This window comes from Bufo gargarizans, chromosome 3 (genome assembly GCF_014858855.1).
Source record: "Bufo gargarizans isolate SCDJY-AF-19 chromosome 3, ASM1485885v1, whole genome shotgun sequence".
In the NCBI taxonomy this organism is placed as follows: domain Eukaryota; kingdom Metazoa; phylum Chordata; class Amphibia; order Anura; family Bufonidae; genus Bufo; species Bufo gargarizans.
Window position 1 is genome coordinate 490,898,678 of NC_058082.1, and position 25,487 is coordinate 490,924,164.

Below are 25,487 nucleotides of genomic sequence, written 5' to 3' on the forward strand. Positions count from 1 at the left end.
TAAAATTCCCCTAATATTCCCCTTCTTTTTTACTGAGTCACTTTTACATTTCATCACTCATTTGTCAGCTGCACACACCATAGGGCTCATGCACTCTGTTGAGACAGCCTTCGAACTTTACTGAGTTGTAATACGACACCCATCGATGCCTGTATGCCCACATACCACTAATTTGGCCTCTGTCTTTTATAGGATGCTAGACTAAGGCTACTTTCAGTCTAGCATTTTTGCTGGATTCGGCAGGGTTGTCATAGAAAACGGACCAATTGAATTTGAGGTCATGCCGGATCCATCTTGCTCTGCATCCCAGGACGGAAAGCAACCGACAACATGTCGCATTGACGATGAATGGGGACAAAACTGAAGCTTTTTTTTCTAGTATTGAGCCCCTATGATGGATATCAATACCGGAAAATTAAAACGCTAGTGTGAAAGTATCCTAAGAAGGGAGAATATCTCAGTATTCCTTACAGAACCACCATCTGTTTCTATTTTAGGTAGATAAATCGGAGGTTGCCTCATTTGCCTGTTGTCTAATCTTGTCTGTTCTCATTTGGCACAGGATTTGTGTAGAGAAAGGAAAATTCCACAAGAAAAAAATACTATCATAGGTAGTCAAAGGGGAAATACTTCCAAAGTCATTTTTTCAGGTGGCATATAGAAATGTCAAAAAGAGGACATTGGAGACGGTCTATGGAGGATAACTGCCAAAAAGGGCCTCTGTGCTCTGTAGAGCAGTTGAGCCCTTTAACAGTTGATCATCATACACCTCTGACACAATTTCAAAACTGGTGCAAAGCAAAATTGGCTAAGTAGCCTATATCAAGCAATCAGATTACACTTTTCATTTTCCAAAGAAGCTCTGAAAAATGATAGGTGGAATCTGATTGGTTGCTATGGGCAGCTAAAAAAAAAAAAATTCTTTATGCCAGTTCTGATAAATCTCTCCCAGTTAGTTGGATATTTCCCCTTTAAGGTCCCATGAGAAGTGATTGGTCAGAACAGTGGATCACAATAGACATGCAATTAATAGTTTTCGGTTGATTGATTCTACTCATCCAGTACATTATCTCATGTTTTGGATGTGGATTATTTAATTTTTGGAGTATTTTCATTTTAGATGTAATTTATTGACTGAATAGACTTACCAAACTTTTTTTTCCGTTTGCTTGGAATACAGGATATACAAGCGGGTCCAGCCCGCCCATTACCTATTACAGGACAAGGAAGTTAATTGCAGCCATATCAGCTTGGAATTGCTCTTTTTACTCTGCGCTCTACTTTTAAATGTGATCAAAAATTACAAAAACAGTACAATGACATAGATTTCCTGCACAGGCTTTAATAATACAATGTATATGCTGCCTTCTGACCAAAGGAAGTGAAAATGTCAGCAATAGGTTTATTTTCTGGTTCCTTAATGTCTACAGGCAGCACCTGCAAGTGGACAAAAGTACTGTACAGTAAGTAGGATGTAGGTCCTTTTGCTGGGTCTTGTTCAGTAAGTCTTCATAGATTTTAGACATGACCTGTTGGGTTAATCCTAAAATCAGATCGTTTTCCCTTTCCACTGATATTCATGGACGAACGGTAATTGTGAAGAAAAGATGTTCTCCATTTTTAGAGATGTGGTTCTCTGATCACCGATTGCTCTCATCTTGATGCTGGTAATAGGCGTAAAATGTTATTTCTTTCACCCAATGGAAGCTCCTCCAGTTCTACCTAAAGATCATCGCTGTGAGTTAGTGGAAAGGTGTAAAGATATATTGCTTGAAATACAGCTTGGAAATATTAGTTGCTTGGTTAAGTTCCCAAGAAGCCGGAAAGAACACACCAAGTGCCAGAAGTTCATAGAAGAAGCAAGCTAATAACTTCTAGAGTTAGCCAAACTATACTAACACACCTCCCTCAAAATCAAGGATCAAAAGACACAATTTACCTTTGCTTGAAAGATGCACAATTCTTGATCCATATGTTCTCCTTCGATTTTTTTTATACATCTGTTAAACAAACATGTTGTCCCACTTTGTGCCACTAAGCATAATTCATCAATGTAAATGCCAAAATAAAAAACGTCAAAGCTGCTGGATGCTGGGGGCACACAATCTTTGTTGTTCTATGGCCGGCCATAAACAGTAGATGAAAGTTGGTGAAGAAGATTAATGAATCAGACGATATGATGTGTGTGGCATCAGCCCAACCGTTCCAGTATTGCAGATAATGGAGAAGGGCATCTCGGTATACATTATCCTTTGTTTCCTAAAACAGTAAGTAGCTGAAGACTCTGGCCGCTGCATATTCACCTTCCCTACTGAAATAATAAAGTACTCTCAGCTGAGCCAAGCATGAATGTTTACTGAGGCGTTGGGAGAGATTGCTTTTGGATGAGCTTTGTACGGTGTATGGCTTGTCTGATCCACTGGAGTCTGAACCTCCTCATGTTTTATCTTTCTCTGTTTTTGAGAGCAACATTTTCTGATGCTACACAAATTGCAACAAAAATAATTATGTATACTGCATGGGAAAAGACTGTGCTGCTATCCATGGGAATTCACAGAGGAATAGTTCAAGGGGTCCCAAGGTAGCAATTACACTCAGACCCTGGTGCCTTAAAAAGGGAAGGGGGGCACAAAGATACCTCTGCAACGTAAAAAGACAATAGTATTATAAATGGTATGTGGTAGGTGGGGACCTGTGATTTTGCAATGAAATCTAGGATTTCATTTATTATCTACATTATTTCATGAAAAAAACTGCCTCATACAATGTCTCTAAAGACATTTAAAATCTTACATATACAGTTTACTTTATAATGTGAATCTCATCACTAGTTCGAAAGCAAACCATTTTTGATGACCTGGATCACGACATATACCAGCAGCAATTACTTCTTCTGTACGAGGAATATTGTGATTATAAAGTCAACTGATGTTACACATATACACTACTTAAAAGGGGTTGTCCCACAAAATAATATTCAAAATTTTTCAAACTAGCACATTTCTCTTCATGTTTCTCTGTCCACCTCTGTAACATCGCTGAGGTGGACGCACATACTCAGTTCCATCCTTCAGCTGCCACCATCTGTATCTTCTGTGAGAAGCTGTGACAGCTACAGGGAAAGAGCTGCAGCAAAAAGGACACAATCCTTTAACTGCAGCAGTAAGGACACTCATCTTGAAATAAACAGAACAATTGGAGCATTGAATGGGAACAGTTCGGAGTCCATGTGAGGTATAGCTCTGGTTAAAGGTTTGAAATACATTTTCATGCACTATATGAGGTCTGATTTTTATGTTTTACATTAATGATAGGATATCCACTTTAATGAAAAACAATTTGGTCATCCAACAGATTTCCAAGCGATTGATATTGTATCTTGTAGATTTTCTTCACCACCAAATAGCCTTGGATTGGATTCTTGATACAGACACATAATATAAAATACCCATTGGTACAGTTCTCTCATTTTTTAGGCTCCTGGTAAGGCTGAAGTCTTAAGAATATCCTTTAGTGTGGAGACTTTGCTTATTTTATCCAAATATGGTGTCCAAAGATATGTTATCACATATGACAGTAATGTGAAAACAACACAAAATCTTACCTAGAAGTCTTTTATTTTTATTCTTGCTTTACCGCTTTTTTTAGTTCATGATTCCTGATTGTTTCCAGTTTAGGTTTTGTTTTCTCAGTGATATCATATTTTTTCTTGCTCCTTCGGTTATATACAGTACTTGTCCATGTCCCAAGTACAGCACCTCAGAAAGAAATGGTATATTCCACAACGACATTCTTGTCTAATTTAAGACTTTTGATTAATCATGGTGGAGGGGCCATATTTGGATTTGTATGGTGTATGGTGATAACTTTATGGCAGCAGATATTATACACTTTTATGTGCTTTCTTAAGACATTAAGGGAACCCGTTGCTTTTCTTTTCCAATGTTCAGAATTACATATTAGTTGTCTTTAAGATTTGAGCATTCATCTCTTAAAGGGCACCTGTCAGTAGGGTCAACTATATTAAACCAGATGTACTGCCTTGTAGGGCTGATCCTGCTGATTAAAATGACACCAGTCCTGTGAAAATCAGTTATGATGTTCCCAAGAAAAATGACTTTTAATCCTTATGCAAATGAGGGTTTTAGTGCAGTGAGGGGTGTGTCCTGGTCACTTGCTCATGATCTTTCCAGTGCTGACCACACCCCTTTGTGTATTGAAGCTCCCACTTGCATAAAGTTTAAAAAGAAAATTTCTTGGGAACTCCACAACAGATTTTCACAAGATAGGTATTATGTTAATCAGCAGAATTAATGCTACTAATGAGTATGCCTGGTTTAATAGAGTTGATCCTAGTCACAGATGCACTTTAAATATGCCAGTTCAATTTTTCCTTTCATCTTAAAAAAATATGAGCAAGATGCAGTACAATTCAAAACAAAGATACCATACATAGACATATAAGACACACTTATTTTACTGCATTGTATTGTATGATGGTGTTCTGTAAACCTTTTTATGTGTATAAAACCTAGTTTTGGCTGTACATGTATACCATTGTTAATAGTTATATAGACCTGCATCATGACCAAGAGTATTTTCTAAGATTATATAATACTAGGGTTGGTTTACTTAAATGCCCAAAATTGTATTTTTGGGACCCAGGATTTTAGTCCAAAAAAGCCTGGGCAAATTTGTGTGCCCACTTTGGAGCCTTACTTTTCCAATCACTCTTATGTATAAGTATGCAAGATGAAAATCCCCAGGTATAGCCAAAAGGGCTGCCCAGATCTCTTTTTAGCCCCAACTCTAAGGAGAGACATACACTTCAGCTAAAATAGTAGCCAAGAGAAGATGTAGAAAGAGCAACTGCAGTATTGGTCTGGGTCTTAAAGAGATTGTCTAACTTCAGCAATACATTAGTAAGTGCCTTGTATTAACTTTGCCTACATGATAAATGCCATTTGCTGTGTGAGACAACCAAACCCCTTTAAAGGTGTTAAATGCTCTGGACATGCATTTTAGCACAATTAAAGGTAACATGTTGATACGCAGTATACACACATCCTGCTTTAATTAGCTCTGCTTGGCTTTTCCACCGTGGGGAGTATGGTTTCTATATATCTGTAAAGAATAAATCAAGGCAACTGGACGTACTGTAGATTTCTTGAAAACGTTTCACTCGTTCTTCCAACGAGCTTTCTCAATTCTGAGTGACTGTACAAAAATTCTGGGAATAAATATGTAACTGAATCCACATCTAGTAATTATACCCAGCATTGGGTCAAAGGTGTTGATTCCATTATCCTAATTGGAGTCAGTAGGTGATAAAGACTTCCCAGAAAAAGGTGTCAAGACAACATTGTATGTGGCAGACAATAGATGTCTAACCCCCCCCCCCCCACCTCTATTCAAGCTTGGCTTCTCCATTTTTACATAGATGGCCTCCTTCACGCCTCGTTCTATTGTCTGCCACATACAATGCTGTCTTGACACCTTTTTCTGGGAAGTCTTTATCACCTACTGACTCCAATTAGGATAATGGAATCAACACCTTTGACCCAATGCTGGGTATAATTACCAGATGTGGATTCAGTTACATATTTATTCCCAGAATTTTTGTACAGTCACTCAGAATTGAGAAAGCTCGTTGGAAGAACGAGTGAAACATTTTCAATCTACAGTACGTCCAGTTGCCTTGATTTATTCTTTACAGATATATACCATGACCTGGATAAATAAGAACCTTCACAGACATATGGTTTCTATACACTTTATATGGATCTATACTCCACACCCTGGAAAAGCTGTGAAGAGTTGATGCAGAGCTCTCTGAGAAGCACTACTAAACCTTTGTGAATTCAGCAAAGGTTTAAAGGGGTTGTTTATGATTGTTATGATTTTTTTTACAGATCCCACAGTATGGCCAGACACATGGTGGTGATAATATTTACCTCATCTCTCCACTGGTTTCCATCTCTATAGCTGCTTTGTGGGGTCTTCAAGTTCCAGGTCTCCACACGTCAACATGTGGTTTGATCACTGCAGCCAACAACTGGCCACATTGGTGATATGTCACCTGTGCAGCACATGAACAAATGACTTGCTGTATGGGTGACACATCACCACTGCGGCCAATCATTGGCTGCAATAGTCACATGCCCCACATCAAACTGGATGTTGACGCTGGGAGACCCAGGACCTGCAGAGTTATTGGGGGACAGCGATGGAGCTGGAGCTCAGCGACAGGGATAAGGTAAGTATGATTTCCGCGGGTCTGGCCACACTGCGGAGTCTGTAAAAAAATTCATAAATGTGAAAAAGCCCTTTAATTACCTTTTAAGAGTCAAAGTTACCAATGCCACAGATTGCCCTACCCCAGTAGTCATTATTGATTACATTAGCAAAGTATTAAAATGATAAATAAAAAGGTTTGCCTGATTTAAATAATTTTAAGCACCTCATTAGGACATTATAAGTAAAATGAAGAGTAACTGCAAGGAGAGCCTCCATTTTCAAGGACCCAACTTGTTGGTACATTACCATTGATTTTGAAGAGTTTGTCAGCAGTTTTGACCATGCTAAATTGTTGACAGCACTAGGCTGGAGCTGGGGAGAGCAGTACAAACATACCTTTTGTGGAACTTTTCTAATCAGGAGTAGTGTGAATATGAAATTTTATTCTGCCAGATTCTGGTTATGCAAGTGCCCAGGAGGCAGAGCTTCACTGTTCATTTAGCTGCTTGACAGCCCCTCTCCTCTGAGTGGAGATTATACTGGTCTCTTGTTGGGTGCTACATTTGTCACAGAGAGAAACAGTTCAATGCAGAGCAAAGAGACCACTTCACAGTTAAGAACCACCTTCTGAGCACTGGCAATTGTAGTACCAAAGGGGGCAATACAATTTGTAAATAGTTTACATTACTATGTATTTTATTGTTTTCTTCTGGCTGTAGTTACCAGCTGGGAATGGATGGCAAAGGTTGGCAAGGAACAGAGATAATCACCCTGTTCCTCCCCTCTTGGTAGGAGTGGGCTGGTCCTGTTTCTTGCCAAGAGGAAGAGTTACTGTCCAGATATAGAAGGGAGATGACGCATCTTGCGGAGCTCCTGCTCCTATTATGGATTCTCCATAGAGAATTACTGCCATTCACCTCACGTAAAGTCTTGAGACGCTAGACAGCAGAGTGAACTGCTACCACCAGCATTGACAACACTGCTGCTGTGAGGGATTAAGGCCAAGATACCTATCACCAGGATACTGTTAGGTACCACCTACATGCTAAAATTGTCATCATCCAATCTACCTCCATATCCTTACTGGTGCCAGAGAAAATCGCACTTAAAATCGGCTGCTACTGAGTGTACTTGAAGTTGTGTTGCACTTAGTGAAGAACTCTTTGTTACATTTAAAGGAGTTAGCCACTTTCTGGCTATTTTTGACCAATGTGTAGGTACGATGACTATATGACACTTTGTAATATAGTCTATGTTGATTTTCTGTGTCATTTGTTATATTTCATAAGTCATGTCTCCTTCCTGGGCAAATCTCACAGAAAACCTGTCCATAAGATGGCCGCTGATGGAGGGTCATATGATCAGGCAGAAATAACTCCAGACACATCACTCATCATTCTCCACACAAATACATATCATCTGCCATCTGCACTTGCAATGTTGATAGCTTTATTACAGGTGCAGTGTGTTTGAATGGAGGAGACTGACTGATTTGCCTGGTCACATGACCTTCCACCAGCAGCCATTTTATGGAAAGGACCTCTGTGTGGACAGCACAAAAGACTTGACCAACAAAAGAGAATACCTTATGAAATCTGGAAAATGGTGCAGAATTTTAACAAGGACTATATTAGTAAGTGTCATATAGTCATCTTACAAACACATTGGTCAACAGTAGCCAGAAAGTGGCCAACCTCTTTATCTCTGGCCTCAGTCTTCACTATTGCATTGATCTCCAGGAAGCAACTGCCTAAGGTAGTATACCATGACAAAACGCTTCATCAGGGCTACTACCACTCTCATCCTCTGCATCAGCTGCTCAATGGCTTGCTGAAAATGTCCTATTCACACTACCGCTGATGAGAAAAGCTCAACAAAAGGTATGTTTGAAATGCTCTCCCCAGTCCCTACCAAGTGTTGTCAGCAGTTTAGCATGGTCAGAACTGCTGACAGACTTTATTTATTTATCACCATGAAATTCTTCATTTTTCTTCAGGCGGTGCTGCAGAAGAATTGACAACTTGCTATTCCCACCTTCCAACTTCCCTCCAATCACAGGTGATCTTTAGGGATCTCAGCAGCAGGAATCCTATAATTATCTTTATGTTTAGGAACCTTTCTAATGTTTTACAGAATTGTATTAAGCAGGCAACCCCTTTAATTTATGCAATTGTAAAATATCAAAGAGCGAAAGCCCTGTACCTTCATTTGGGCTGAGGTTCACAGTCACAGAATGGTTGAAGAGCTTTCGTCTCACAGACTTGTTGTAAACAATGGCAGCTGCGCTGATATTGACAGTGACATTTCTGTTTTTCGGACTTAGGTTCTTGAGAGTCAGGATTGCTTCAATGTCATCTCCAACCTTGGGCAATCCAGAAACTGATATCTCACCAGATACTTCAGCTTCACGTCGTGAGGCAGATGCAGAATTTCCATCTGCAGAGAATGGTACAAATCCTGATCCCAAACCAATCAACCGCAGAGCTTTATTGTATGTTTGCCTCTCTTCTGATGAACCTAAAGATGTAGAGAATATTAATATTTCTTTCCTCGGTCTCAAACCTGTGGCTCTCCAGTTAGGAAACAACATATTACCAGCATTGCTTGACACCCTGTGACTGTTCACATGTTAAAATCCACTGGCTGGACAGCCAAAGGTTGGAGTCCACTACATCATTGTTTTTGTTTATTATGACGAAGTAAGAATAAAGTACCTTCAGGATATTTGTATTCCCTTGTGATATTGATGTAACTATCATTCCCCACAGCCTTGGTGCAGATGAATAGTCCAACATTTGTATGATTTGTTTCTCCGATTGTTTTTTTTCCGTCTTTTTGTACAATGACTTTAACCACATCTGCATTTACTTCCGAATATACAAAGCGAGTGTCATATGGTGTATTCACATCCCCTTCTTTCACTGCGTGTTGAGATGTGGGGCCCAGTTGGAAAATGCCTATAAACAGAAATGTGGATCTTACATATAAAGATACTTTACCAATGTGCTGCTCATATTGTATGTTACTTGACACAAAGTAAGCAGTTAGAAAGGCTATGGAGGACAATTTTTGGAATTGCTTTAGACTTAAAATTTGGAATCATTGTTGTTATGCAGGCTGCATGTATTTCATTTCATTACATGGCAGGCTGCAGAAGGCTATTCAGCATGAAATACATCAGTTGGGCTGTATGATGGCTCTTCTGAACTCCTGAACGCTCATGTAGGACCAAATCCTGGAAAACTAACTTTAAAAAAATTGCGTAAATTAAGTTTTTCCCTTAATACATGACATTAGAAAATGACACAAAACTGTCCATAGCCTTTTATTATGTAACGTTATGTGTAATGTGTAATTCCTGCCAGGATTTAGGGCAGAATAGACCTCTTTGGCTCACTGGTGATGTGCTGGATTATATGCCTGCAGCCCTGGTAGTGTTACTTCTCTCCTGCTGCATAATGTAACTCAAACAGAGGGAAAAGATTTGAGGACAGGCTCGATGGAGGACTAGTAGGGCGGTAGCCTGGTCCATTCAGGAGAGTCGGACCGGCCAGCCATGGAGGTGTCATCATTCTTGTGGAAAGGAGGGGAAAAAGAAGAAGACTGTAGCTGGACTACTGCCAACCATGGCTAAAAGAGAACACAACTAGGACACGATTTCTGTATGGTATGAGGCACCTCCAGACAAGTGGCCCTGTCATGGCTCCTGAGATGGTCATCAATTTCCTTTGGTTATCTCTCAATAAATCCCACTAAGTAAAGAGAAAAAAAAAAGCCTTGCTATTAGGTAGTCCATTAACCTACATAATGGTTTCCAGAGTATGTCTCTGGCGGAAAAGGACTACCATATTAACCTATTAGAAGTTTGAATCAAGATTTTTGGAGGAGTTGACTAAGGCCTGTATTACACCAACAGTTTATCTGACCAATATCTGTTCAATTAGACCAATAGTTTGTGTGTAATAGGCTTCAAGGAGGCTACATGCATACAAATTCACACCTGAACCAGCTAGTACGGAGGCCTGCTAATCCTACAGGAAAACTACCTCTGTAGGGGGTCTAAGCCCTTGCCCAGATCTATCATTTCCCCCCAGACATCATGGATTTGGCGGTTCCAAAGGAATTATAAATCGCTTGTCCATCACAGACATAAGTCAAATATAATTATGCGATCCTGGGGCAAAGACAAACATGCCCATGGTTATAGGTTGGAGGTCGGGTGCCAGGGAGAGGAGATATACATATCTCCCCACAGAAACCAAATAACGGTACCATGCTTGGACTCTACTGGTAGCCGGAACCCAGGCGGATCTCTTAGTCCCAGAACCACCTCCCTGAGACATTCTGGTCTGGAGCTATGAGCCCTAATGGGTTTTGTGGCTTATTTGCTGCCAGCCCCAGAACAGGAGGAGTGGACCCCTCCCAGAGACCGGGGAGGGGAGGTGCCGGCTACAGGTCAAAAGGCTCGTGCCAGCAAGCGGGCGTGTCTTTGTCTGAAAGGGGGTCACATCGTGCCATGTGTTTGGAGAGACCTGGAAACTGCTGACATCACTGCCCCCACGTGACCACAGCCAAGGACTACTCTACTATCATAACCCAAAGAAACATTCATCTACCCAGTAACTGACTTGTACTCTGCGTAATCCTGTTTGTACCATATTACCTGTATTTGTAACCTGAGACCACTGTATATATTCCTTGTGTACATTGTGTTATCTAGTGTGCCCTTAAGGCGATTAAATATATAATTTAATCTTGTGCTGTCTTGTTTGTATCTCGATCACGAATCCCCATGTCCATGTTTTGGCCTAGTTATGAGCTACTGCGGGTTGGTTTCTCACCCTATATAATTCCATTAGCAGACCAGGCTTATATCAAACGGACCCCCCTGACGAAGCTTGGAGTGAAACCCGGGATGGGCAGATTTGAAAAAGACAGCTTTGACTGCTTTGTTTTACCATATGTTTGTGAGTATAATAAATACTTTTTATATAACCACTTGCTATTCGCTTCACTATTAGAGGAATCCTTGTTTTAGTGGTGGTGAAGAGACGTGGATAAAGGAGAGACATGGAGCTATACTATGTGCCTATATATCAAGCTGCGCTTGTGAGTGTAAACACACAAGGAATGTCCTGGTGACCTTCAGTGCTTCACTATATGCAAACTTTCTGTTATCCCACAGGTGCCTTAGTGTACTAATAGTGGGGACCTGATTTACTTGCCTGTGCCAGAAATCTTAGTTGCCTCAAGATTGAAGAGGTTTGACCTCCTGAATAGGGAACGCGCGGTCCCACAAAAACGCATGGTCTGAACTGTGATCTTTACCCACTTCACAATTGGGAACCGCTGCGGCAATTTTTGTCATACGGATTGGGACTTTTTTCTATAATTTTCATTATATCAAACGAGAAGCTGGTGGCAGATTTCCCGGGCTGAGGAAGCACAGTTTCACTGGGGCAGTGACCAGGCTCCCTCAGCTTGTTGCCTCTCTGTGCCCGTATGGACAGGAGGAGTCGGTGTAAACTGTACCTTACATGCTCCTCCGAGAGGGCGTAACGTCACATCTTGGTAACCAGTGACCATACCGCGGCTCGTGAGCTTGACGTAGTTGACGTCAAGCAGGCACGAGGTGTGGTATCCCCTGAGGTATCCCCATGAGGTGTGGTATCCCCTGAGGAAGGCTCCTGTCTAGAGCCGAAACGTCACATCTGCCACTGGGGTAAATAAAGTTTTTTCATTTTTACTATTTGGAGTGCTGCCCATCTTTCTTATTATATATATATATATATATATATATATTTTTTTTTTTTTATGGGATCCTGTAGGTGTCAAAAGCCGAAATATGCCTACACACTATATAATGACTACCTTTGCAGCACACCTTGTATGAAAGTATCAACTATTGGGATGTTCAGAGTTAAGAGCGTCACTTCATTTACATCTTTAAATGGGTTTTCCGGCTTCACAATATTGATGGTCTGTCTTCAGGACAGGCTATCAGTATCAGATCAGTGGAGGTCTGACACCCTGCAGTCCAGGTGATTTGCTGTTTGAAGGTGCCCCACTGCCGGTATGAGCACAGCACCCCACTTACATGGTTACAGGGTAATCATAGCCCCATTTAACTGAAAGGGATAACGTTGTCACTACACTGCACCTCCGCTACCATGTAAATCATGTGCAGGTGAACAGTGAAGAGGCTCCAGCACCACTGCCGCTTCAAACAGCTGATTGGGAGTTTGCTCGGAATCCACCAATACAAAGATACAAGCCTCGTACCCATGAATGTACTGTCTGACACAACTGTTTAGGTTCGGTGTATCTCTATAAATCAGCATGTCTCAGATTGATATTGAACTTAAAGAGAAAGGGAAAGGAAGCACTGTAGTTCTCAGTCCATGTGCTTTTCTATATCTTTCAATTATATAAATTGGAGTTTTAAAAAAAATAAAATCATTTAGCTAGACAACCCCTTTAAGGGCAACAAATATTTTACTGTGTTTTACCATCACTCATCTCTTGAGGAGTTGAATCATAGATTTGCCATCCATTAAAACTTTTGTCAAGACCAGTCCGGACAAGCCAGGCCTCATTCCAGCAATGGAAATTCCTAGGAAAGATCATAGTTTTACTAACCGGGAATAAACATCTTGTCGCTTTATATGACCCTCTGACCATCATTAATGTTAGTGAATACAGGTAGAGAAGCCCTAAAGCACGTCCCCCATATAATGTACATAACTGCAGCTGCTACAGGATGGACAACGTGCCTTTTTAAAATTTTTATTTTTGGAGGTGGGATTTGAGTTAATAGACACCTATTTGCCATCGGAAACAGCATGTCTTGCCCTGGAGGACCTGTCACATCTGTACTTTACATGGTGGGCTGTGTAATTCTTAATTTCACCTGTGGTGGTGCTGTAGCATAACTGAACACTTGTTTCTGGATTCCCTCACGGATTACAGTTGATTGCCAAGGATCCCGGCAGTAGAATAACCTAGCCTTAGCTTATCATTGATGGATTGTCCAAAGAGGACTACCCCTTTAAACAGTTACACTGTTTAGTTCACTGTCAGCTGAATAGGATTCCCAGCTATAGGGGCTAATCAATATTTGTGACCTATCTATTGACATGTTTGCAAATCATAACCAATAAGAACTTACATTTAGTAGAGAACAATAATTTAAGCTACAAGGTGTTATATAGTATAGATGCAAAATCTAAATTTGCCAATTAGTTACTTATTCTGTGCATTTAAATCCCTCATTAAGATACTATAACTTACATGAAAGCACAAATAAGACAAGTAAAGAGACTGTGATTTCACACAGACTTTTATAAAATGACTAATGGCTCAGGGGTAAGCAACCTCCGGCACTCCAGCTGTTAGAAAAGTAGAGCAAGTATGCATGCTGGGAGTTGTAGTTTTACAACAGCTGGAGTGCGGAAGGTTGCTGACCCCTGGTCTATACCTTATGTATAGCACTACCATTATCTTCCCACCAGATGTCAGTATATACCACTGTGCATAGTACTATTATTACCTTTCAACTAGATGTCAGTATATATCACTATGCATAGCACTACCATTACCTTCCCACTAGATGTCAGTATATAACACTATGCATAGCACTTTTATTACCTTCCCACTAGATGTCAGTATATACCACTGTGCATAGCACTACCATTACCTTCCCACTAGATGTCAGTATATACCACTGTGCATAGCACTATTATTACCTTCCCACTAGATGTCAGTATATACCACTGTGCATAGCACTACCATTACCTTCCCACTAGATGTCAGTATATACCACTGTGCATAGCACTATTATTACCTCCCAAGTAGATGTCAGTATATCCCACTGTGCAATAGCACTAACATTATCTTCCAATGAGATGTCAGTATATACCACTGTGCATAGAACTACTATTATCTATCCACTAGATGTCAGTATATCTCACACATAAAGTATATGGGAGTTTCCATCAAGCTGTTCTACACATTTGCAAATGTCCAAAAATGCTGATAAAAAAGAAAAGTCATTGGTAAGTGAAGGCAAATGCGGCGATTTGGTTGATGATGTAGTAATATAGTACTTACCATATACTATCATCACTTTCTGTCACGGGCTCTCCGTTCGCATCATAGTATTCCTCAATACGCAGGTTACCATTTGTGTCATGGGCAGAACTGTAGTTTGTGATCACTCGACTGGGAATCCCAAGTGCTCTGCTGACTGAGGAGATGGCGATATATGATAAAACATTTTTTCTTTTCATGCAGTTATGTCCCAGGTGGTAAGTTACCGTATATTGATTTAAATTGAAACCTGAATAGGAGAAGAAGCTAGCTACTTCCTCTATCATTCATGCCAACAAGTCCCTTAAAGAGGTTATGCCATGATTGATGTAAAAAAATGTTAATCAGACATCATATAGTACATGGCAATCTCTTTCTAACAAAGCTAGAACCAGCCTTGGACCCAAAGATCTCCCTATTCAAAGCTGGGGGGGTGGGGGGGGGGGGGGGGTGTCCATTCTGCTGCAGCTCTTTTCCTGTAACTTCCATAGCTTCTAACAGAACATATGGCTGGTGGCAGTCAAACATTTAAACTGAGCATATGTGACCACCTCAGTGAGGTGTATGGGGAAATAAGGAAAAGAACAAACAGCAGGTGGTGCTATAAGATACATTTTATTGAATAGTTCAGGGGCTATATTCAATGTTTCATTACATACAATTAAAAAAGTAGTCAGATCCAGGTGCTGGTTTCAAAACTCTAGAATATTCTTCATGACATAAACCCTTCATTAGGATGAATATTTAGGATGATGTCTCTCAGCAGTGAAAAGGATGGGAGGAGTGCAAAAGCTGAAAGGGAGACCTGATGTAGGCTGGGGAGTAAAGGCTCCTTTATACTGGGGCTAAACTGCAATCTTGGCCATGACACCCATGGCCAGCCACAACCCCAGAATCACAAAAGAATACAACCGTATTTTTTTTTTGCTATTCTAGGGGCGCAGTCGCAACAGCTTGTGAGACATGTTGCGAATCTATTCAGTTCTTCACTGCTACATTGCGATCCTAAGATGTGCAACGAGTGTAGTGGCCAAGATTGGCTTGTAGCCGCATCCTTACACAGGTCAACTGAACAAGCAATTATCACAAACGGTTTGTTCCTGATAATTGCCTGATCATCAGAGTAGATGAAAGCTGCATTTACGTACATGCTGAATGGGGATGAGCGATTTCTTGTCCTCCTATAGCTTCATTGTGTCTGGGCAGAACCCTATTTACACAACACAATCTACTGGTCACACTATGAACGAGAGTTCACTTGTTTATTGGGTGCACACAGGTCAATTATTGGGAATGAACTTTCATATGAACATTTCTTTCCCATAATTAGCTCAGTGCAAGACCAACAGGAGTCAGTCACACCTCCAGCTCCAGTACAACTACAAAAAAGAGGGGCAGTCAGCATATCCCAATGCTCAGGTGCACGCTGCCATGGCTAGAAATACCTGCGCATTGGGATGTGCTGACTGACCCCCCTTTTTTGCAGTTGTACTGGAGCTGTAGGTGTGGCTGACTCCAATTAGTCTTGCACCCCTGACTAGCCTTTCTGCCCCACAGGCTGATTGTAATTAGTGTAAGTATAAAGCTGTAGCCTGATCTCCCTGCATTCATTGGAAGCTGTCTGGCACTAGGAGAGGTATAGAGTGGGCTCAGCATGCATGTTGGTACCTCCATTTCCTGGAATTAATGGAGGCCATTATGGCACCAAAAATGGTAAAAAGCAGAGTGGACCCAGCATGCATGTGGAACCTGCACTCCCTGAATGTTATGGTGGCCATTATGGCACATAACAGGTAGGATTTAGTGTTAGGTTCCCGTCTTATAGAGATCACCTTGATGTTTGGCAGACGGGCCCAAATAATTTTGTACAAAATGTATTTGCCAAGAATCTCAAATTTACAAAATAAGCCTAGCATTAGCACCAGAATATTTTCTCTAATTATTGTTTGCAGAATGCTGTTGCATTGTGTTTTTTTCTTCTTATTGGTTCAGTCAGCATTACACTTACCAGTGCAGAGAACACCAGCAAATACCCAGCATTGACCATATTTAACTGGCTGTCGTTGCTCGTTCCAAGCCTTCAATATATCAAGGCTTCCATTCCAAGAGCTAGGGTTTCTGCCACCAGAATAATCTCCACTCCAGTTTCCCATCACCACACCATTATCGTCTTTACTGTTGATCTGGGAGGAAGGAACATGGGATTAATCCAGACCAGATGGAAACCAAAGTTACCCTCCCTGTGGGACAATACTGCAACATGATGACATTCAGATAACCCAAAACCTAGAATAATGAACAGGCTAAAGCCAACAATTACATACATGCATGTAATAGACATAATAAAACATGAGGAAAATCCTGCCCAAAGCAGCTTTTAGTATAGGTTTTGTGGTGTATGCATCATTTAATTAGATGGAGCTATCTCAAGCACACAGAGCAGTACGTTGATATAGATACGAAAATGGAACGGAGCACAGTAGAAACCTGTTCCGAGCGACCTTTGTGAAGTTCAGACATTCGGACAAGTACATCTTCCAAATTTAGACCTGACAGTAGTGTTGAGCCAAGCGAAGCATCCAAAGTAAAATTCGGTCTTAATTTTAGGAAAAATTTGATTCTAAACAAAGCAAAATTTCCTTGTGCTTCATCGTAACGAATAATAAAGTGGCGGCTGGAGTTGTCTTAGAAAGAACGGGGGGAAAAAAATACTAACCTCATCCACTTGCTCACTCAGAGGCAGCCAACTCCTCTCGCGGGTCTTTTTCTATTAAAAGAGGAGTGGACTGTCTGCAAGGCAATTGGATGAGGTGAGTGATATTTTATTTTTTAACCCAAGAGGCCATATTGCACTAGCATATTACCGTTCTTAACAGCCAATAGACGTGTGTACTTCTGTCTAAGCTGCAATTATTGATTGATAGACTGAATGGGGCTTTTACATAGTGATTTGTGATAAATTAATTCTTAACAAATCTCATTTCTTGTCAAACTTTGGCGAAGCAGCCAGATTGAATTTTTCAGAACTTCACTCATCGTTACCTGAGAGTGATGAGCTGATATCTCTGGGGGAAAGCCGGTATCGGCATCTAAGTTGGCAAACATGTAGTTCCCGGTCCTATAAAGTCCTCCAGGGCACAGAGTTTTCTATTGGTAGCCATCCCACACATGGATGGAAGTCCAAATTGTGGTCTTCTACCACAGTAGGACCTAATAGCATATCCCGATGATTGTGTGGACAGTAAATCTGTGATCACATATTATATTTGTTTTCCTGTAAGGCTAGGTTTACATTTGCATTCAGTAAATCCAGTAGCCTGTTCCGGCAGAGGAGTAGGCTACTGGAATTACTGTATCTCGCATAAGAGACACTGCCGGGTTTCCAGCAAAAACACTGGCTTTCTGCTGGAAAAGAACCACTGCATGCAGAAGTAGAAAGACTGCATTCTTGCCGGACACCTGAGGGATCCCATTACAGGGAATATGCCATAATATTTCCAAATGACCCACTGGACCCAGGAGGTCAATAGTACGGTTCCAATAGTCGAAGACTATAATTCCTGTTTCTGGCCGTTTTTTATTATTAAAATATAACTTTTATTTCTCTTTTAATAAACAATATTGCCACAAAAACATATACATTTAAAATTGCTTATGGAGGGCAAAATGCTATTGGGGGCTATGGGTTTAGCAATCACTGCCTCTCTATAGGTGGGATGAGATTATTATTTTATCTCTTTCAGTGGAGTGCAAAGTTCGTGTCTGTAATGTCAGCCGACATCAGACACTCCGTAACTAATACTCTTTCCGATTATTACCCTACCTAAGGTGTTGCGTTTGTCAGTGTCTGATATCTGCTCAGGCACTACTTAGCGCCTGCTACCGCCCGCACTTTAACCTACTATCTGCCCCCATAATGTACATAATGTACACGGCGTCTGCAGTGGAGGCCGAGAGAAAAATCTGAAGTCCCGACGCATGCGCATATAACAACTGAAGAGAAAAGATACAAGGTATTGAACGCAAGCGCATATGGAACAATGTGATTAGTCTATTATCAGTCCATCGTGACTGACTAACTCGTATCCGGATTGGCCCATTTTTAAGTCAATCAACATGAGAGAGAATCCTATTGGACATTACAGGGTGAGAACCCGCCCCATAGGTATATAAGACCTTACAAATGAAACACTCGTGTTGGAGCTACTGACAACTCGTGTTGTCAGTAGCTCCTTATCCCCCCTGAAGAAGCCGCATCTCGCGGTGAAACATGTCGGGGGAGCTGCACCTTTTATTTTTTATTAATTATGGCAGGGCAAATCAATGAATAACCGCACGGCGATCTGCAGACGCCGTGTAAACATGTACATTATAGGGGCAGATAGTAGGTTAAAGTGCGGGCAGTAGCAGGCGCTAAGTAGTGCCTGAGCAGATATCAGACACTGAAAAACGCAACACCTTAGGTAGGGTAATAATCGGAAAGAGTATTAGTTACGGAGTGTCTGATGTCGGATGACATTAGAGACACGAACTTTGCACTCCACTGAAAGAGATAAAATAATAATCTCATCCCACCTATAGAGAGGCAGTGATTGCTAAAGCCATAGCCCCCAATAGCATTTTGCCCTCCATAAGAAATTTTTAATTTATATGTTTTTGTGGCAATATTGTTTATTAAAAGAGAAATAAAAGGGAATATGCCAGATACAGTAATTGCCAGAACAGACTACCAGATTAAAAAAATGCAAATGTGGTTGTAGCCTTACCAACAAATAAAATATAAAGCTACTGTGTATTATTGATTTATGTCTTGGCATAAAGACGATGGTGACATTGCTCTTCTATGGATGCTGCCCTTATAAAGAATATAACGGCTATGTACACTTTTTTTTAAAATTGGTCTTTATAAAAAAAATCTGAGCCCTTTTCTCTGTACAGGGCTGAGTTTATCTAGCAGCAGGATCTGAATTTTCTCTCTGCTCCATCAGATAGCTAAACTGAGGGTCTCCTTATCTCTGAACTCTGACCTTATAAACACTCATTATAGCTCAATTCTTATCTTATTGATATGAATATGGCTTAAATAAGTGTTTATGAGTCTTATAACCTATTGGTAATTTAAAGATAAGGGTTAGCACAAAGTGAAGGTTAAAGTACATTCACTCTGCTAAAAAAATAAAATAAATAACTATTAACCTTTTGTGACAGAACTGCTCAATATTGTTTTTAACAAAGACCAATTGAAAAAAATGATTTTTAGCCCAAATAAGTAAAATGCAATCACCCCTTTATGCACTGATTTCATGGTGAGCTAGTGATAGGCTTGTGTTTACACACAGCAGCCAATCAGAGGAGGCAGAACTGCAGGGGGAGGGAAAGAGCAGCAGCCTGAACCAATGATGAGGCGGAGGTGTGTCTCAGACTACCTCAGACGGCCTGTGGGCACTGTAGCTAAAGAGTAGTCACAGATCACAGCACAATATTAATGAATCTGAGCTGAATAGCAGCCAAGCAGCACGCACTGAAAAGATAAACAGCAAGAAAATAAACACCTTGGGGTACTATTGACTTATATATCATTTTTAGCTCCTGACAGGAGGGTTGGTTTGAGGCCAATGCTGGTCTTTGTCAGAAGGGGTTTAATATGGCCAAAAGATTTGATGGACCGAATTGCTAAATAACTTCTGCTTTCATACATAGGTAACTGCACTGGCAAGAAAAGCCATTGTCTACTACAGATCAACCCCTGCATTCAATTTATGCTAAGCTGTCCTGCAAAAATATCATTAGTACCACACCCTGGCTCCTCAATGTAATTTAATGTTTCAACAATATTTACCAGCTATTTACCAGCTATCTGAGTTGGCTGGAAAATCATTTTCTCCTAGGGCTTCATATTAAATCAATGTAATATATGTAGGATACGAGCCAAGAGCAACACACAAGAATACTCAATAGTAGGTTCACATTTACATGTTGCCAGGACTGAATATCTTCAGATTAGGATACAGATGTAGCAAACCTTAACTCAAAACTTGATGAGTTAAATGCACAGCGGCAACAAAGTTTTACCTTTTTCAGTTTGTTGTGCTAAATTTTGCTGCAACTCTGTATTCAGTGTCAAGGTAATGGGATTGTCCAAGATCAGAGAACCACGATTGAGTAATCGTCTCTCAGCGTCAACAGCTTGCAGCCAATCATTGGCCACAGAGATGACCTGTCACCCATGCGGCACATAACTGGGTTAAGTGCAACATAGATGACAGGTTACTGCTGTGGCCAGTGATTAGATGCAGCGGTCATATGCCACTCATCAACAAGTTGTTGATTTCTGCAGAGACCAGAACTGCAAAGGCAGTGGTGGAGCGTTGGAGCTGGAACCCAATGGCAGGGTATGATCAAAAATGAGAGTCCGCCCGCTCTGTGAGGTCTAAAAAAAATTTGGTTAACCCCTTTAAGTTTCACACCTATAGCGGCCCTGCCAGCTGAGTTTTTTTTTGTATTGTTTATTTTAGGGGGATGGGAGCAGTGTGGTCCCTTGGGGGTGAGGGGCCTAGAGGTCAGGGTTGGAGAATCCATCTCAGCCTGGAGCGTTAGTGAGGCAGGCTGAGCCAGGAGGGCCTTCAGCCAGTCTTGTCTTGGCAGACTTGAACAGGAGATCCATTCTTGGATTTTTGCAGGCTCCCAGCGGTGTATTCACAGCACAAGGAACCATACCGACTATGAACCCCAGAAGAACCCCACCCCTAATCCTCTGTAAGCATAACACTTTTAAACTGTCTCTGACCCTAGATTCTAGAAGCTTCCTAGCACCATATGCCATGAATGCCACTTTTGTCTTGTTTACTTTAGTTTTTTAATATTTAAATTTGTATTACATTTCCAATGAGGTAGTTTTGTCAGATGTTCCCTTTAGCTCTCTGATTCAAACACTGTGAAAACAGAATCAATGCTGCAGACATTTATTACTGTATTACTAGTGCACACAACCCGTTTAGACACTTACTATGGCACTCAGGACCCTGCAGATATGTGAGGGGTCATTGCGTCGCCTTACATCCTCCTGTTGGTTTCTTCTAAAGCTTAAGGTTGAATCCAGTAGGAGAAAGGTGGTATACAGAACATTCTTCTGAAACTAAACAGAGGTATATTATTAATTGAGGTTAATTAGGAGTACTACCTTATCGTACAGTAAAATTAAGTTATGGCACTTTAAATAACGAATGTAAAAATCAACTTCTTTATTATACCGGTTTATTTTATTTTTGTGTTTTCAGTTGCACGTATGTTTCAGTAACATGTAGACAGATCTTCTATTCTTGCTGTGAATTAGCTCATGGCCTGATATGCATATAAACAACCAAAATACCTCAGCAGTAAAGCTCAACTATGCAGTGCCAATGGTGTAACTAAAGAGAGTGCAGAGTTTGTAGTGGCATCTGGGCCCTAATGCCTGTTGCATTAATGATGTGACGGTATAGGTCACGTGACCAATGCAGTCAATAGCTACTGCAGTAATTGGCTACACCGGTCACATGATGCACACCGTGTGACTGTTACAGTTTGTAAACAGGCAGCGGTAGGAGGATCAGACTAGCAGCACAGAGAACAGCGCATGAAAAAAAAGATAAGCATAGCATCCTTTTTTTTTTTTTTAATATAGACCATTCAGGGATTTGTTCAAGATTTTTAATTATCTCAGACAATCCCTTTAATGGCCACTCTTCCACATGATGTCACAGTGTGTTTTATCTAGCTACTGTGACATCACTATGTTTATGATCCCAGTTCAATGACCTCACTGTGTTTCCTATCACTGTCACCGTTATCTCTGTTCTATGACATCACTATCCACATTATTGTTATTATTATTCCATTATGTCACAGTACGTGTTATCCAGCTACTGTGACATCACTGTGTTTGTTACCCTTTTTTTATGACATCACTTTGTCACATGATCTCTGTCTGGCTGGTAAAGCTATGTTACAGATCGAGACAAGTGAGAAAAACCCTTAAAGGGAACCTGTCACCTGGATTTTGTGTATAGAGCTGAGGACATGGGTTGCTAGATGGCCACTAGCACATGCGCAATACCCAGTCCCCATAGCTCTGTGTGCTTTTATTGTGTAAAAAAACCTATTTGATACATATGCAAATTAACCTGAGATGAGTCAGAGTTTGAAAATATGACTCTTCTCTGGTCACACAAGTAAGATATGACTCTTTTATGTTAATTTGCATAAAAGGCGGGAAGTACAAAAATGCATAAAACCTATTGAATTTGTCTGCAAATGAAATTAAAAGTGTACTTTATATGTTTAGGGTAACACAATGAACATTTAGAAATGCTCAGTGAGGGTAGCATAGTAGAGGTGACAGGTTCCCTTTAAAGGCAATGACCTAAAATCATTTGGTTGCTGCCATAAATTGTGCTGGTGCAGTCATCTTATAGTGTCTGGGTCTACACGTCAAACCATCATATGCTAAAGAGGAGTTTTCCGGGACTTAAATAATGACAATTATCCATAGGACAGGTCATCAATGGGGATCTGACTCCCAACACTCCTGATGATCAACTGTTTAGCACTCGCACTTGCATGGGACTGATCCTCACAAAGGCCACGTGACTGATTGGCATGACATCACAGGCTGAACAAAATGCTGCAGCACTCACCCAGATCCACACCAATCACATACTACACATAGTAAAGTTCTTGACCACGTGGGAATGCTTGCACGAGCACTGCCCCTTTCCCAGGATTATCCCAGCAAACTCAGGATTGTTGAGACAGATAGGTCATCAATATTATAGCCCCTTTGAATATTATGTCTTGGCTAAAATGAGTTTGAGAATGATGAATATTGCTTCATTTCCTTTCTATGCCTCATAGGCTGTTTTGTTACATGTGAATAGCTGCATCTCAAAAACGTAATGGTTGCTGGCCTGACACCAAAAATGTAAGCCTGGAGCTCTATACTCAACAACATGTGACCACAAAATTTGTCTTTAATTATATGTAATCAATATCTATGAGCGTACAGACAGGATACTCCACTCGTTACAAACAGTGGTGTATAATAGGCTGTGGAACTGAATGAAATACCTAAGAAGCCATGCAAATTGCACACATAGCTCTGAGGAGTCATACCTACTTCCTATCTCTCCTGTACCAATCTAGGAAAGCACAGCGGTCACCACATATGACACGGAAAGAGGAGGGCAATCATTATTTCGGGCCACGGAGCTCAACTCAAGTTATGTCTATAATACGAATTTTGGCACATATATTGGCTGCTCCTCTGGCCAGGGGCAGACTGGCCATAGACCCTACAGGGAAATTTCCTGTTAAGCCAATGCCCAGGGGACCACCTGACCCCTCTTCACAGCCATCGGCTGGGTATATAACAATCTGATTCTCTCAGCAATAATTAATGCTTGGAGTATCAGGAACTCATGCATTTGGCCGGTGACCACAGGTGCTGTCCTGATTTCTACTGTATTGCCATCCTCTGGACGGTGATACAGGTGGCAGTATTATGTGCTGCACTTGATATTTGGTTCCGCTGGGGTGGTATTTTGTGCTGCACTACGTTATTGCTGGCCCTGCCTACCTCTGTTGTCCCTGCCTACATGTGCTGGCCCACAGTCTGTCAATTTGAACCCATCTACAACATGAGGCCACTTTAGGTTTTTACTAGGGCCACTTTAAGTTCCCAGTCTGTCCCTGCTTTTGACGTATACACCGAGTTGCCCATAGACTTTGACAACCAAATGAATGCCTAAGTGTCCTCTAAACCAAAGTAGCTACTTGCCTTATTGCCTCTCTAGAGCCTGTTATTTACCTGTCCGTAGTTCCAGGGGATTGGGATTTTATTCGAGACTTCCCCAACACAAATAATGCCAAACTCTTCTAAAACATATTCGTTTCTCTCAGCCGGATCTGATAGATACACACTGTCACCTAAAACGAAATTAAGATTTTGTGTTAAAACAAGCCCGACCTGCTCTAATATTTACCCGTCAAGTCACCGTCATTTTCTAAAAGTGCCAAACTCATGACACATATTTCCAACACTATGCGTTATAGATCCTGACTGGCAGCATGATTTATCATATGTGAGATCATATTGTGTACACCATGTGCATAAATTAGTATACAGCGTGTGGAGATTGATGCCAACTGCCAAGCCCTCATGAGCTCAGTCTGTACTTCTGATTGCTGTGTGGACAGACTGGGTATTCCAATGGGCAGAAGGTGTGACACATCAATAGGAATGTGAACAAGTTTAATTCAAGTGTGAATGTGTATCTCATATATGTGTTTTCAAGGTAGGAACTTTTGTTAAAAAAGGGGACAGACAATGTAAAAAAAAATAAAAGATTATTCACCTTCACCTAATCCCCACCACTTCTGGATGGTCTACACCCCAGTCCTTTTGCAGTGCCCCTTTACAGGGGGAATCTGCAAATGTTATGAAATGTTGTTATTTAATGTTAGGTACACCCAGCATGACCTGGTATGTTGGCAGAGACATGGTTAACCACCCTGTTCCACACCTCTTGGCAGGAGTGAGCTAGTCTGACCTCCTGTCTAGAGGGAGAGTTCTAATCTAGTGAGGGATGAAGCCCATGTGCTCCTTCTCCTTAGGCCTCGGGATCCAGAGACTAACTGATCTCTGTGAAAGTTATTGCTTCTGCTACAGCAAGCAAGAAAGAAAGAAAGAACTTAGAATCCGCATGACCAAGCGTAGTAGTCAATAAGGTAACCTGTGACTACAGCTAACTAGTGAGGGAATGCTTGTGAGGGAATAAAGTTAAGAGACCTGTCACACTTAACCATATCCTGGCCAGACATGCCTCTAAAGACCTGTATCTTGCCTTGGACACTTCCACCGTAATTGCCAGATTATAGTTACAGTAGTAGGCAGAGATTGACGAGAGAGATAGACTTTAGCAAGATAGCATACCAAGAATACCATTATCTGCCACTTTGCCAGCCACCTTACCTCGCTATCTGAGGAAAGAATTTGTACTGTGTCCAGATTGTTGTTGGAGGTACTACAACCCCTATTTAAAAAGAGATGTTTATTGTTCTACCTCTGGACTGGTTTTCTGACTTCATATCACACCACGCTTTGGCCAATCCACTACTACACCTCC

The 25,487-nt window shown here is 41.0% G+C and overlaps 1 protein-coding gene across 4 annotated transcripts in view; it reads right to left on the reverse strand.

Annotated features, from left to right (window-relative positions):
• LOC122930431 (protein-glutamine gamma-glutamyltransferase E-like) overlaps positions 1-25,487 on the reverse strand; it is a 51,667-nt gene that overhangs the window by 12,692 nt on the left and 13,488 nt on the right. For 2 of the 4 annotated variants that reach the window (XM_044283836.1, XM_044283835.1), the window contains exons 4-11: positions 24,170-24,288; positions 21,332-21,460; positions 16,334-16,508; positions 14,347-14,482; positions 12,747-12,850; positions 8,952-9,194; positions 8,440-8,754; positions 1,149-1,211 (exon numbers count right to left, since the gene is read on the reverse strand). In XM_044283836.1, the coding sequence (XP_044139771.1) occupies positions 1,149-1,211; positions 8,440-8,754; positions 8,952-9,194; positions 12,747-12,850; positions 14,347-14,482; positions 16,334-16,508; positions 21,332-21,460; positions 24,170-24,288 (1,284 nt within the window). The remainder of the gene's footprint in view (positions 1-1,148; positions 1,212-8,439; positions 8,755-8,951; positions 9,195-12,746; positions 12,851-14,346; positions 14,483-16,333; positions 16,509-21,331; positions 21,461-24,169; positions 24,289-25,487) is intronic. The other 2 variants (XM_044283838.1, XM_044283837.1) reach the window with 1 other exon arrangement.